This window comes from Procambarus clarkii, chromosome 51 (genome assembly GCF_040958095.1).
Source record: "Procambarus clarkii isolate CNS0578487 chromosome 51, FALCON_Pclarkii_2.0, whole genome shotgun sequence".
Lineage (NCBI taxonomy): Eukaryota > Metazoa > Arthropoda > Malacostraca > Decapoda > Cambaridae > Procambarus > Procambarus clarkii.
In genome coordinates, this window is record NC_091200.1 from 33,057,056 (window position 1) to 33,070,441 (window position 13,386).

The following is a 13,386-nucleotide window of genomic DNA, read 5'->3' on the forward strand; positions in this document are numbered from 1 at the left end:
CTGGTCAACCTACTTCAGCCACGTTATTGTGACTCATCGCCTGCTATATTTTGACCAACTTGTATATTGACTATTTTCTACCATGTTCCCCCCTTTTTTTATCTTTTATTATTTTTTTTTCATTCAACACAATTTATACTTTAAGCTTAATTACTATTAAGCTTTAGTCTAAGTGTTTTTTCTCCACCTCTTCTTGCCCGAAATGCTATGCGTACTAGTGGCTTTAGGTATTGTATAAACTACCTCTATCTTTAAATCTAACAGAATGTTTGTACTGTAATGCTGCAACTATGTATGTACTGTTCCTAAGTAAAATATTATTTTTATTATTACTTAGTTTTAGGTAATCGACCAACACAGTCCATTACCACATGAAAAAATGGTTTTTCCGGCAAAACAATAGGCCTTAGAGGAGCTTTAGATGGTGTCTGGTTTGGTTTCCCAACAAGCTGACAAGGAATATATGCATTACAAAATTTTGCCACATAGCTTTTCAGCTTGAACCAAAAGAAGTATTTAAAGATTTTGTGATGGGTGATATTAATACCTTGATGTCCCCCCCATAGGATCATCATGAGCAGCTGCCAAAACTCTCTCTCTATAGCAGGTAGGCAACATAACCTGGTGGACTATCTCCCACTCATATGACAAGGGAGAACTATGTGGTCTCCATTTTCTCCTCAAAATCTGATCATTGTAATAGTACCCAGTTGGTGCATCTACAATCTCCTCCTTAGAGAGAGCTACATCATGAGATTCTGCAAGACTGGGATCAGCTTTCTGTAAATCACTCAAGGAGGCGTCCATGCCTTGGTCAGATGCCAATGGCTGAGGCTCAACAGTGTTCTCCTCCACCTCCTCACTTTTCTCGTTAGGAGGCGATGATAGGCTCTCCACAATGTCCTCTGCCTTGTCGTCGAGTCGGGCCATGAACGTGTCCGCAAGGTCCACTTAGCTTTCACCACTCGGAAAGTTCCTCGTGTCCTCAGGGTTTACCACCTTGGCAATCACAGAGCTGCCCTTACATTTAAGTTCCATAGACCTGGTCACCGCACACGCAGGGTACACAACATTATCCTCCGCTGCGGGTAGATCCAGGGAAACCTTAGGGGTAGGCAACATAATAGGCAGTCTGGAGTCCCCTACCTTATCTCCTGCTAAATCATTACCAATATTACATCAACATTAGGGAAAGGTAGGTATGAAGTGACTCCGACTGTACAAACACCCTTGTGGAAATCAGATTCCAGGGTAACCTTATGGAGGGGTACTGCTTGAGTATCACTAGTGACACCCTTGACCAGTCCTACCTCTCCAATGTCGAAAGTGTTGGTACCTTGCAACGCACTCTCCAAGATTAAAGTCTGGATGGCATCAGTGTCTCGGAAGATCACCACGTCCTTCCAGGAAGAACCCTCAGACAAAAGTCTCCCCTTCGACACGAATGGGGTAAGCAGGTCCCACCACTGTGGGTTGGAGGTCTTACTCCCTAACCCTTCAGAAGGCCTCAAGCCCTGTGTCACAACCAGAGCATTGGGTCTTTTCTCCAGGTGCAGTTGCCAACAACGGCTAGTAATGTGGTTTGCACATTTACAGTGACCACGGACTCGTCGGGGAGAAGATACATTACTAACAGGATTTCCCTTTGGTTCATGCTTATGTGGCGTGAGGCAGAACAATTTAACAGGGTTAGTTATGTCTGAAACAGAAGGTGCATTAGTTATAGGGTTAGAATGGGCTGGTCTGGACTGGCTGTGGGTATAAGTTTTGTTACTATGTGGGCTATTATTATTTTTATTGGGCCTTTTGCCCGCCAACTGGTAGTTCTCTGCCATCTTGGCCAAATCCATAATATTAGAATCTACCTCTGTCCTTCCTCTGATGTACCATGCTACAGGCTCTGGCATATTATCTATAAAGTTCTCTGCTAAAACAAAATTTTTAAGTGCCTCGTATGTTTCGGCTTAGCTGAGCGATTCTATTTTTCAAACAATCGTATTTGGTCATTAGCAAATTCAGTGAGAGGTTGGTTGTGAGTAGGCCTAAGGTTGCAATAAGCTTGGCGGTGAGCTTTAGGCGTAATTTCTTATGCCCTCAAAATCCGTTCCCTGACTTTACTATAATCAAAACACTCACAGTCAGGCATGTTTATAAAAATATCTTGGGCTTTATCCCTGAGCCGTCCCTGTAAGATTTTCACCCACTCTTCTTTTGGCCAGTTCATGGACATGGCTAGTCTCTGAAAATGATTGAAAAATCTTTCAGGGTCTGACTCGGAAAATTCAGGCAGGTTATGCTTTTTATCATAATGCCTGGGGTTCGAGTCCCCGACAGGTGGTAATACAGCGGTATCTGCTCTAATTCTTTCCGCCTCATTTTTAAGTCTATGCTCTTCCACATTAGCATTTTGCTCTAACAATTTTTGCCTCTTGTTCTGCTATTCCAGCCTTTTGCTCTGCCAGTTTTAACTGGGCTAGTTGTAATTCTAACTCCATATTCCTACTAGCTACACTTTCAGCTGGACTGGCCTGGCATAAAATAGTATCACTTGCCAATAGGCCCTGGTCTATGCAATTCTGTAAAATTTAATTGGTTATGACACACTTTTTATTAGTTTTATTTAAGTCGAGGCCTAATTCCTTGCCTAACAATACTAGGTTAGCTTTGCTAAGCTTCTTAATCTCCACTACTGAAGGTGCCTTGGCCAGTTCCTGCAACATAGCCTCCATCACTAATTATTTTATCTCTTAGCTAAAGAAAAATAAAAAAATAGAAATTGGAAAAAAAAAACCACGGCCCCTATCACAAGACTACACTCACCTCAATCGTGAAGTGATCCAGCTGGGTGTCCAGTCAGTCCAAGATGTATCCTTTCCTAGTTGAGAAAGACTCTAGGCTACCACACAACCGTTCTTCGAAAAGCAAGAATTTTAGTTTTGGCACTCAAAAATTAAATTGTTTACAATGAAAACGTTCCTCCCGGTCAGGCCAACCACTTGTTATGAATTTGCTTACTTGTTATGGGGGATATAGAGTATTAATGAGAAGGGCCAACAGCTTGAATCAAGATGTATCAAGAACAGTGGGGTAGATAGGCCCGGCCCCCCAAGGAACATAAGTTCCTGTTAATGCTTCAAGGTAATAAATAATAATAAATGATAAATAAATTTTTATTCAGGTAAGGTACATACATACAAGATAAGATACAAAAGTTGATGGATTTATAGATAGAGCTAGTACATACAATGCCTAAAGCCACTATTACGCAAAGCGTTTCGGGCAGGAAAAACACTACGACTAAAACTTAATACTAATTGAGATTAAAGTATATATTGTGTTGAGAAAAAATAAGAAAAGAATGGAAAAAGGGGGGTGGTGGAAACATGGCAGAAAAAAACAAAAATACAATTTGGTCAACAAAACAGCATTGTTTAAAATAGAAGACATGGGTTGACATTTTGGGGGTGAGGTAGGTTACATTGAGTTAATTAGGTAGTACTTAGTTTTTATCTTAAACTGGTTGGGAGAGGTACAGTCTTTAACATAATTGGGTAGGTCATTCTACATTCGAGGTCCCTTGATTTGTAAAGCATTTCTAATTTGACTAAGTCGTACTCTTAGACTATCAAATACCTCCCTCCACCCTTGGAGGGGGAAGGGAGGTTTTAGAAACAGACCTGTTGTCAAGAATACAATCATCTACACCACTACAACATGAGTAATGGATACACCTCAAAAACTAACTTATCTATTAAACCCTCAAACAACCCCCATATACATTACTATAATAACAATAACTACTTTACCACACTATCTTACGTTAAAGGCCTTGGTCCACATAGGCAGGATACAAGGTTCTCCAATTAGGACAAGCTAGGGTAAAGTCTACTTGAAAAGAACTCAAAGGCTTGAAGCAGCTTGGGGTAGTTAAGCCCCACCTGGTACCCTAGTCACAACACAAACACTTACGGATGCCCAAAACACTGGCTTATACTACACACTACTTAATAATTAATACACACGCCTAGCTAGTAGCACGGTTACACAGGGATATACTTAACTTACCGATAAACGGTAGACTAAGGTAAGGGAAGGGGAGAAGGAGGAGGAGAATGGAGACAGAGCCACACAAGGAAGATGTTGCCACAAGCCAGCCAGACCAGAGAAGAGCGCACGCCAGAGCGTCCAGTCTCCAAGCTCCCAAGTTGTTGTTGTTGTTGCCGGGAAGATAACATAACTGATCATGCAGCTACAAACAATACAAATCTTCACTGGCCTTCGTTACTCATTACTTTACTAGTTCTAAGAATAGCTGATAACTAATTCACTATTTAATAATCAACAAGCTCAGAGTCTGAATGCTCTGTGAGAAACAAGATTCGTCTTACGTCTGGCAAGGAAGATCGTAACAAAAGCGCATCAGCACTCCTATCAAATATTGTAAAGTAATTATTTAGAGCTCAATTTGACCTATGGTTTCCATCTAAGGAACCCAGGGTCGTAACAGAGAGCATGAGAGAGGGAGAGCATTAGAGAAGAAGAGCATGAAAGAGGGAGAGCATGAAAGAGGGAGAGCATGAGAGAGGGGGAGCATGGGAGAGGGAGGAGCATGAGAGAGGGGGAGCATGAGAGAGGGGAGAGCATGAGAGAGGGAGAGCATGAGTGAGGGGGAGCATGAGAGAGGGGGGCATGAGAGAGGGAGAGCATGAGAGAGGGAGAGCATGTGGAAGGGGGAGCATGAGGGAGGGGGAGCATGAGGGAGAGGGAGCATGAGGGAGGGGGAGCATGAGGGAGAGGGAGCAGGAGAGAGGGGGAGCATGAGAGAAGAGGAGCATGAGAGAGGGAGAGCATGAAAGAGAGAAAGAGCATGAGAGAGGGAGAGCATGAGGGAGGGAGAGCATGAGAGGGAGATCATCAAAGAGGGAGAGCATGAGAGAGGGAGAGCATGAGAGAGAAAGATCATGCAAGAGGGAGAGCATGAGAGAGGGAGATCATGAAAGAGGGAGAACATGAGACAGGGAGAGCATGAGAGCGGGAGAGCATGAGAGAGGGAGAGCAGTAGTAAGTCACTTATATGATTTAACATTAAAAAAAAAAATGTCTCAAAAGGAGTTATACACTTAAAATAGCTGAATATTTGACATTTATTTTTGGGTAAATTACTATTCGTTTCATTAATTTAATTATAAATTAAATCTAGTAATTACCTAAGTGTAATTATCTAAGTGTAGTTACAGGATGAGAGCTAAGCTCGTGGTGTCCCGTCTTCCCAGCAATCTTTGTCGTATAACGCTTTGAAAGTAATGACGGTTTTGGCCTCCACCACATTTCTCACTTGACTTGTTCTAACAGCACTTTCTCACTTAACTTGTTCTAACAGCAACTTCTCACTTGATTTGTTCTAACAGCACCTTCTCACTTAACTTGTTCTAACAGCACCTTCTCACTTAACTTGTTCTAACAGCAACTTCTTACTTAACTTGTTCTAACAGCACCTTCTAACTTAACTTGTTCTAACAGCACCTTCTAACTTAACTTGTTCTAACAGCACCTTCTCACTTAACTTGTTCTAACAGCAACTTCTCACTTAACTTGTTCTAACAGCACCTTCTCACTTAACTTGTTCTAACAGCACCTTCTCACTTAACTTGTTCTAACAGCAACTTCTCACTTAACTTGTTCTAACAGCACCTTCTCACTTAACTTGTTCTAACAGCAACTTCTCACTTAACTTGTTCTAACAGCAACTTCTCACTTAACTTGTTCTAACAGCACCTTCTAACTTAACTTGTTCTAACAGCACCTTCTCACTTAACTTGTTCTAACAGCACCTTCTCACTTAACTTGTTCTAACAGCACCTTCTCACTTAACTTGTTCTAACAGCAACTTCTAACTTAACTTGTTCTAACAGCACCTTCTTACTTAACTTGTTCTAACAGCACCTTCTAACTTAACTTGTTCTAACAGCACCTTCTAACTTAACTTGTTCTAACAGCACCTTCTAACTTAACTTGTTCTAACAGCACTTTCTCATTTAGCTTGTTCCAACAGCACCTTCTCAATTAACTTGTTATAACAGCACCTTCTCACTTAACTTGTTCTAACACCACCTTCTCACTTAACTTGTTTGTGAAAGTTAATTTTCTTATATTTCATCGGCAGCTTTGTTTAATTAGCCTGAGACCTCTTGTTCTTGATGTTTCAGGTTTCAGAAATTCTTCCTTATCAATTTTGTTTTATTCCCGTTGCAATTTTGTTTGCAATAATTATATCACCTCTTTTTCTTCTGTTTTCTAGTTTTGGCATATTTAATGGCTTTAATTTTCCTCGTAGCTCCTGACTTTTCTAGAGTTATGCACTTCTTCGTAGAGCTACGCGCTTCTCGGAACTAAATGCTTTTCCTCTCTTGTCAAATGAACCAACATCTGTGCAGGTTACTCTATTGGCGTGATCCTGTATCCTTGGGAAGAAATGTTATCTTTATTAGCGCATATAGGATTAGTGTAGAACCTCTGGGATGGGAAATTCTATGGTTATAATTTATATGGAATTAACAGACACATCGAATTGCCAGTCATGAACATTCTGACAATTTGGGGCAATTATATTTGTCTTAATATACTTGCTGCACATTTAGTTGACAATCTCTACACCTTTTCCAGTTTGTTGATGTGATTCTTAAGATATGGGCACCATACAACCACTGCATATTCATAATCATACTCACTGCATAACTTTGCTCTCACAAAGGTCGTGAACAACGTCTTTAGTATTTCACCACTCATGCATTTAAAAAAAATTCTGAAATTGGAATGCATATCATAGGCTCCGCACACACTGCTCTTTATGTGGTTCTTAGATGATAGTTTTCCTTCTAGAAACACCCCCTGGATATCTTTTTTTTTTTTTAGAAAATTATGATTTTTTTTAAAGCATTTTAACGTAATTTGTAGGTTGTGTGTGATCTATTTTCTCCTACTCCATATTCCATGATTTGGCATGGCATTTATCACATTACATTCCATTTGCAAAGTGGTAATCTATGCACTAATTTCATCCAGGTCTTCTTGAAGACCAATATAATCATCTAAGTTTGTTACCTTCCCTAGTATTTTAGCATCATCAACAAACATGTTCAAATGATTCCATATTCCTGCTGATAGGTCGTTTATGTAGTAGTAGGAATCCTTCTGTCTCGGGAGACTATGGAGTTGAGCTCTGGTTATCAATCCTGGTGCAGCATCTGATGTGCCTGAAGAGGCCAATCCGAGAATGGCAGTCCACCCCACACTGAGCACAAGAGAAGTCCGATTCTGGTCTGTCTTCCTGGCTACCGGCTATCCTGCTCTGTCTCTTTGCCTCCGATTTCTTGGCAAGTGACTCCTCGAACTTGGAGAGATCTTCCTGAACAGACAGCCCCCAGGCTTAACGGTCTTCGGCCAGTGTTTCCCACGTAGCAAGATCGAGGTCCATGGCTTTCAGGTCCCTTTTGCATACGTCTTTGTACCCCAGCTGGGGTTTACCTGTTGGACGCTTTCCCTGCATCAGCTCTCCATACAGGAGATCCTTGAAGGTCCTGCCGTCGCCCATTTGCACAACGTGCCCAAGCATGTGCATTCGTCTAAGCTTCAGCATTGTGTACTTACTGGTGATTGTAGCTCTCCCCAGGACGTTGTTGTTTGTCACCTTGTCCTGTCAGGTGATGTCTAAGATGTGTTGGTGGCAGCGCATGTGGTAGGTATTCAGCTGTCCTTCCTGACGGGCACAAAGTGTCTAAGACTCACTGCCATATAGGAGAGTGTTCAGGACGCAGGCTCTGTAAACTTAGATCTTTCTATACTCATTATAGAAATATATTTATCAGCTTATTGTTGGCCCACACTCTCTTTGTCAGTCTGGACATGGTAGTAGATGCCTTACCAATGCGTTTGTTTAGCTCCGTATCAAGAGCGAGAGAGTCAGAGATTGTGGAACCCAGGTACACCAAGTCGTGAACGACTTCCAGTTTGTAATCGGAGATGCCGATGTCAGGTGGGGAGTCCACTCCTTGTCCCATGACCTGTGTTTTCTTCCGTCTGATGATGAATCCGAAAGCCTGACAGGCCTCGCTGAAGCGGGTCATGAGCCGTTGGAGATCTTCGGCTGAGTGGGCAGTGACTGCTGCGTCGTCGGCAAAAAGGAAATCGTGCAGACACCTCAGCCGAACTACATAAACATCGTTTATGTAGACAATGAACATTACTCCTGCTAGAATTGAACCCTGTGGTACTTCACTCTTGACATTTCTCTAGTCAGATAAGATGTCTCCATGTCACTCCTCCAGATGTAGGCATCCATCAGTCATAGGAGTCTATGGGGGGTTGCACTCTGGTTGTCGGTCTGGAATGGTATCTCCAGAGCGCAAAGCCAGGGTAGGTTGATATGGAGGAGAGGCTGTCACCCAAGCAGCAGGTTCTCCAGTATTTTCCAGTTTACATAACAACTCTTTTGTGGGATTCTGTCGAAAGCCATTTTTAGGTCCAGATAAATGCATTCATCCTAACCATTCCTGTAAATTCTCTGTGGCCCTATCATAGAAACTATGGAAATTCGTTACACATGCAGGATTTTCCAGATGGTAACCATACTGTCTGTTATTATATCATTTTTATCCAGGTGTTCTACCCATATGGTTTTAATAATATTTTCCAGTATATTAATTATTACACTTGTCAGTGATACAGGTCTGTAATTAAGTGGGTTTTCCTGCTGCCACTTGTGTAGACTGGAACTATGTTAGCATGTGTCCATGTCTACCAGGGCTTCTGCACACAGAGTTGCCTGAAAATTCAATGGAAGTGGTTTTTCAGGAACCGTGAAAAATCAATTGTATAAACTCGGTGCGAGTTTATGTTATCATTATATACTATATATTTCGTTAATCACAAAAAAATTATATTACATAAACTTCATCGAAGGTATAAACCAACTATATCATATCATGACAATATAGACAGTACCACTTATAAATTAAGAACAAACGAAATATATATGAGGAATTGCTATGTTCCTAAAAATCCTAATTTTGTTATCAACAGTGTTATAAAAGTGCTGTATGATCTCAAGGGTGTTGTATACAAGGATTTCGAGGTGCAGTATACTGTGATCTCAAGGTGTTGCATACAATGTTCTCAAGGTGCTGTATACAATGTTCTCAAGGTGATGTATACAATATTCTCAAGGTGCTGTATACAGTGTTCTCAAGGTGCTGTATACAGTGTTCTCAAGGTGCTGTATACAGTGTTCTCAAGGTGGCGAATACAAAGTTCTTAAGGTGCTGTTTTCAATGTTCTCAAGATGCTTTATACAATGTTCTCAAGGTGCTGTATACAATGTTCTCAAGATGATCTGACCAGTCCCCGTGGTCTAGTGGTAAGATACTCGCCTGGCGTTCCGCGAGCGCTTTGTCATGGGTTCGTATCCAGGCCGGGGAGGATTTACTGGGCGTAAATCCTTAACTGTAGCCTCTGTTTAACTCAACAGTAAAATGGGTACCTGGTTGTAAAAACGATTCTTCGCGGCGGGGATCGTATTCCAGGGACCTGCCCGAAACGCTACGCGTACTATGTTCGTAGGACATAGACAGGCTGTACAAGAATGTAACAACTCTTGTATATATCTAAAAAAAAATATATACACAATGTTCTCAAGAAGGTTGTATATAATGTTCTCAAGGTGCTGTATTCAATGTTCTCAAGGTGTGGCATTCATTGTTCTCTTTGTGCTGTATACAATGTTCTCAGGAACTGTATACAATGTTCTGAAAGTACTGTGTACAATATTCTCAATGTGCTGTATACAATGTTTTCAAGTTGCTGTATACAATGTTCTCAAGGTGCTGTATACATGTTCTCAAGGTGCTGTATACAATGTTCTCAAGGTGCTGTATACAATGTTCTCAAGGTGATGTATACAATGTTCTCAAGGTGTTATATAGAATTCTCTCATGGAGCTGTTTTCAATGTTCTCAAGAACTGAAGATCATACTGAAGATTTGGGTATACCCTATTTCCCAGAACTCCATTCCCCATCCCCTCAACCCCAGACCCGTGAACGCACCAATCCAATCCAAGACCATAAGGCTCGTCAGATTGGTGAATTGATGGGGTACACACGTCGATCACAGTTGAGTTTCACAGGAGTCGGCGGGGCTGTGCACAGTCGGCCGGTCTAGGGGGAGATGTCCGGGTGTTACTAAGGGATTGGTTTCCTTATCTCATTTCCCAGAAGTTGGGAGTCTGGTCAAATTTTCTTCTTCTATGTTCTGAAGAAGGAAATACCATAACCTATAGTTACAGAGGTGGTCGAGGCGTCCTGTTTCCCTGCCCTTGTACTCCCAGTAGTTGTTGTGGATTATGGAGTTATGCTATCTGTCTTCCTTGGAAAGTACGCGGCCACATAACGAGGGAATTACGTAATTTCTGGGTAAGACCGGGAATTACGACGGGATTGGGTTTGCTAAACGAGGTTTGGTGGTGGAGGAAGCGGTGTCTGTCATTTTCTGGATTTCCTCATGCCAGACGAGACAGTCAGGTGAGATCACCGAATGTGGGCCATTGCAGAGCAGGCAGTGTCTGTGGGAGGACGTGCAGTTCATATAGTGGTACTCCTAGGCGCAGAGGCTGCATCTCTGTGCTCGCTCGATGCACTTGCTGGTGTAGTGGGAGTACTGGAGCACTTGAAGCACTGCCGGAGTTCCGTGAAGTATTCCTTGATCACTTGGGTGGGTAGTATGTGATTCCTGCACTCCTTTGTCCGTGGCGTGTGTCGATGTGATGGCCGTGGTGAAGGTCACCTTCAGTGTTGCTATGCGGTTGACTTTGGTATTGGATATGGTCTTGACTGCTACCGAAGTCTGCGTCGGGTTCTGGTTGTTAATGATGGCGAGGATGTCGTCGTCGTCGCGGTCGGTGATCCTTATTCTGAAATTCCTGGCAAAAATGGTCCTGTCCGCCAGGTAGCGTAGTGGTGGTGCGAGGGTGATGCCAGCGTCTTGCAGGGCCGTCGTGGCGGTGGTGGTGAGTATCTTCTCAAGGTCCAAACCCTTGGAGAAGAGCAGGTGAACACCCTCTCTTGTCTCCAGGATGTCAGCCAGTGAGACGGTGGAAGAGGAGATTTGTGCTAAAATCTCGGCGGTGGAGAGAACGAGGTTCTCCGGGAGGTGAACCTTGACCCTGAGCAACATGGTGTAGGTGGGTCCTGGACCATAGGAGCTTAGGTCGGCAGCAAAGATGGATATTTGGAGTGAATGTGATGGAGAAAGATGACTCCATCTGATTGATGAAGATTAAGCCACCCATGAAGTGGCTCAGGCATGAATAAGTGGTAGATTTTTTTTCGGGGGGGGGGGGGGGGGGCTGAATTTATACCTTGTGCTGCGGTCGAAGTAAACCCCCTTCTGGTATGCATATATATCTTCGCATACATTAATCCATGCAAATTTCATCAAGATAAATCTTCTACTATTTAGTTCATCCATTTACATTTATTTGAAATTTTGTTGAATAAAATTAATTCAATAAAACTATTATAATTCTATAGAGCGCTTTCCATTTTGAAAGTGAACCATTATCAACCAATTGATATCAACTATTTTTATCAAGGTCCAAGTACGAGGCGGTGGCTTCTGACTCATCATTGGTCGACTACACTTATTTTGGTGTAAAATCTATATAAGAGTGACAATGTTTATCTGTACAATAGAATATTCTAACTATTGTTCTGTAATATGTTTTCCCATAACACTGTACCTCTATCCAATTTAATTTTTTTACCAGTGTAATGTTCGTATATCATTTACTCTCAAAAGGTAAACGTTTGTGTTTTGGTATTCAACAGGAAGTAAGGACGGTGGTGCCAAACTATTACAATGAGAATGATGCAGTTGTGTTCATCTATCGCATTGTGAGAGACTAGGTTCCTGCCAGCAGCTGCTACGTATAATCTTACCATCACCTAGGATGTGACAAGGTGATGGTGAGATGGTGAGGTGATGGTGACGTCACAGCCAGCAGCTGTGACGTCTACTCTCACCATCACCCAAGATATGCTCACCTCAACCATCAATTTCTCCTTCAAAAAACAAAGAAAACAATAATACTACAGTTACCGTTTACACCTAAGCAAACTGTCAAAAATTGATCCAGATTACGCTGGAAGCTGTCCAACGAGCATACCGCTGATATACTATTTGGCAAACTTCCTAAATGAAAACTTTGTTAAGTTAAATTAAAACCCCATTGTTTTACATTCTGGTTTACCTTTATATTATTTACACTATAAATATCACATTTGTAGCTCATCAACCACTTGAATACTTCACTGTTGTCACTCCTTGATCTTCTTACTAACAAATGTAAATGGTTTCTGTATTCTTTATTAGTGTGGGAAATTTGTTCTGCTCGGGATTATCTTATTATAAGATGATCCTTATTTTTATTATCATAAGGAATATTATATTATTAGTTGAAAGAATGTTAATAAAAGTTGATAAAATTATAAGTTGAAAGAAAAAGTAACTTTTTCGTTCAACTCCTTTAATTGAAATTTTGTCCATCTTGTACCGTGATGCCCTAAATTGAATGGCATAATCCTAGTAGTGCCTAACATGGGTGAGATAATCCTAGTAGTGCCTAACATGGGTGAGATAATCCTAGTAGTGCCTAACATGGGTGAGATAATCCAAGTAGTGCCTAACATGGGTGAGATAATCCTAGTAGTGCCTAACATGGGTGAGATAATCCTAGTAGTTCCTAACATGGGTGAGATAATCCTAGTAGTGCCTAACATGGGTGAGATAATCCTAGTAGTGCCTAACATGGGTGAGATAATCCAAGTAGTGCCTATCATGGATGAGAAAATCCTAGTAGTGCCTAACATGGATGAGATAATCCTAGTAGTGCTTATAATGGGTGAGATAATCCAAGTAGTGCCTATCATGGGTGAGATAATCCAAGTAGTGCCTATCATGGGTGAGATAATCCTAGTAGTGCTAGGATGGACTACATGGATGAGATAATCCTAGTAGTGCTTATAATGGGTGAGATAATCCAAGTAGTGCCTAACATGGGTGAGATAATCCTAGTAGTGCCTATCATAGGTGAGATAATCCAAGTAGTGCCTATCATGGGTGAGATAATCCTAGTAGTGCTTATAATGGGTGAGATAATCCAAGTAGTGCCTTTCATGGGTGAGATAATCCAAGTAGTGCCTATCATGGGTGAGATAATCCTAGTAGTGCCTAACATGGATGAGATAATCCTAGTAGTGCTTATAATGGGTGAGATAATCCAAGTAGTGCCTAACATGGGTGAGATAATCCAAGTAGTGCCTATCATGGGTGAGAT

At 41.6% G+C, this 13,386-nt stretch overlaps 1 protein-coding gene across 2 annotated transcripts in view; it reads left to right on the forward strand.

The window, feature by feature from the left end:
* LOC138351863 (methyltransferase-like protein 27) overlaps positions 1-12,824 on the forward strand; it is a 402,846-nt gene extending 390,022 nt beyond the window's left edge. For both annotated transcript variants that reach the window (XM_069303868.1, XM_069303869.1), the window contains one exon: positions 11,879-12,824. In XM_069303868.1, the coding sequence (XP_069159969.1) occupies positions 11,879-11,956 (78 nt within the window). In that variant the 3' untranslated portion in view covers positions 11,957-12,824. The remainder of the gene's footprint in view (positions 1-11,878) is intronic.
* Positions 12,825-13,386: the final 562 nt, after the last annotated feature.